Genomic DNA, 2,147 nt, shown 5'->3' with positions numbered 1-2,147 from the left:
TGCCTGAGTGGACAGAACTAGAGGGCACAGCGAGTGCTGAGTGCTGGTGGAATCTGAATCGCAGCAGCATCTGAACTGCTGGTGGGACCTACTCAGCAGGATGAGCAGCTGGGAGGTGGGCTGTGTTGGGAGGGGCCTGGGTAACCCTGGCAAAGAGCAGGAGTGGAGGGGCTGCCTGCCAGGGCTCACAGACTGCAGGGCAGGGCCACACCTACAGGAAGAGTTGTCTGTTTCCTGCAGTGTGGCAGAGGAGACCCTTTCTGGGTCCCTTTCTGCCCCTTATTCCAGTTTCCACACTATTTGAAAGCACAAGCTCTTGTTTTCCAGCACTCACCCCTTGCTTCCCACCTCACTCCACACCGCCCCTTCCCTCACTCACCCCCTTGTGGCTAAGATGCTTCGTTGGTTGGAGGCCGGTGACATCACCTGTTGCGCCTTGAGGGCCTTAGCCTTACTGCAGACACCCTGCTGCAATGGAAACCCATGGTCCACACTGTTCTCGGCATCTATGGCAGCACTGCAGCTCGTCACACGCGCTCCATACCCGCCCCTCTCACTGCACTGCACAGACCTCCAGCCATCTCTCTCATCTGTCAGGCATTTTCTGAGAAAGAGGAGAGCTCTGCAGCTCCTTCTGCCAGCCTTTGCCCCAGCAAGGAGGGTGCCAGGTATTGAGGGGCGGCAGAGCCCCAGGGGGTGGGGGGCATTTTCCTGCCCTCTCCTTCCTTGAGGGCTTTGTGAGTGTCCCCAGGCATCAGGTCCTGCCTCCTGACACTGGTCTTTTCACCACAGGCATGCACAGCACACGGATTTCAAGGAGGAACCCACAGAAAATGGAGTCCAACTAGGAGGGCTGAGGTGGGGGAGATTTGCCTGGGGAGACCCTCCACACTCTGCTCTCCACAAAATAACTGCAGGAGCCCTGGGAAGCAGGGACTAAATCCCTGCATGGGGAGGTGGGGGCAGAGGAGGTGCTCTGGGTGGAGGTGGGGAGTGGGTGTTAGCGATGCTCTCACCCCTTTGCATTACAGGCTGTGGAAACCTGGGGCACTTCTGCCTTCCTCCTTGGCATTGGCTCAGAATTATTTGAGTCCAGGTAAAGCTCTGAGCTGATTAGTGCCCTAGTATTAGATCAGTCCGTAGGCAGTGAGAGCCATGGCGGAGACACTGTTAGAGGACTGGTGCAAGGGCATGGATCTGGACCCCAGGAAGGCCCTGCTGATCGTGGGCATCCCCGTGGAGTGTAGTGAGGCTGAAATGGAAGGGACCGTGAAGGCAGGCTTCAAGCCCCTGTGTGCGTACAGGGTGCTGGGCAGAACGTTCCTAAGGGAAGACAATGCCAGGGCTGTCGTCATCGAGTTGGCTGACACTGTCAATTTTGTTACAATCCCTAGTCAGATACCAGGAAATGGGGGCACCTGGGAAGTGCTGGTAAAACCCCGGAACCCAGATGAACAATTTATCAGTAGACTGAAGTACTTCCTGAAAGATGAGAGCCGGAGAGTGGTAGACGTGGCCAAAACCCTGGCCTACAGCACCTTGTCCACTGAGGACATGGAGCTAGAGGGCTCGAGCCAAGTCTGACCAGCAGTTTTGCAGCCTCTGGAAGACAGCACGTGGTACCAAAAACCAAAAGTGTTTTCGGGAAGTGCTTTCCCAGGCCCACGCCAAGAGACCTTTGAAGTGTGGCTGGAGCAGGTCACTGACTTGATGCAGATGTGGCAAGTGTCTGAGGTGGAGAAGAGGTGGCGTCTGCTGGAGAGCTTACGCGGCTCTGCCCTGTCCATCATGCGGGTGCTCTGGGCCCACAATGACTCTATCACTGTGGAGCAGTGTCCGGACGCCCTGACGCAGATCTTTGGGAATAAAGAGGACTTTAGAAGCTCTCAGTTTAGGTTTCTTCAGACCTTTCAGAAAACTGGAGAGAAAGTCTCTGCTTACTTGCTATGCTTAGAGCCCCTGCTGCAGAAAGCCGTGGAGCACAGCCCCTTAGAGCAGAGCACAGACATGATTCGCCTGAAATGTTTTCTATCTTGGGCCTGCATGACCACCACCCTCTGGCACAAGCTCGAGCTCCTGGATCAGTGAGACTGTCACCCCGCATTTATGGAGTTAATGAAAGTCATTCGAGATGAAGAGGAGAGGGA

General features: G+C 55.7%; 1 protein-coding gene across 1 annotated transcript; it reads left to right on the top strand.

The window, feature by feature from the left end:
- Positions 1–1,155: 1,155 nt before the first annotated feature.
- LOC103584014 (paraneoplastic antigen-like protein 5) lies at positions 1,156–2,142 on the top strand (the record flags this gene model as incomplete). The annotated part of the gene is given in 1 exon segment (XM_008565166.1): positions 1,156–2,142. A coding segment is annotated over 1 exon segment (987 nt), but the record flags the coding sequence as incomplete, so codon positions are not given.
- Between the last annotated feature and the right edge of the window lie 5 nt (positions 2,143–2,147).

This window comes from Galeopterus variegatus, unplaced genomic scaffold (assembly GCF_000696425.1).
Source record: "Galeopterus variegatus unplaced genomic scaffold, G_variegatus-3.0.2 Scaffold34973, whole genome shotgun sequence".
Taxonomy (NCBI): Eukaryota; Metazoa; Chordata; class Mammalia; order Dermoptera; family Cynocephalidae; genus Galeopterus; species Galeopterus variegatus.
The sequence above is the reverse complement of the archived record's forward strand: the minus strand, read 5'-3'. Positions and strand labels throughout refer to the sequence as shown.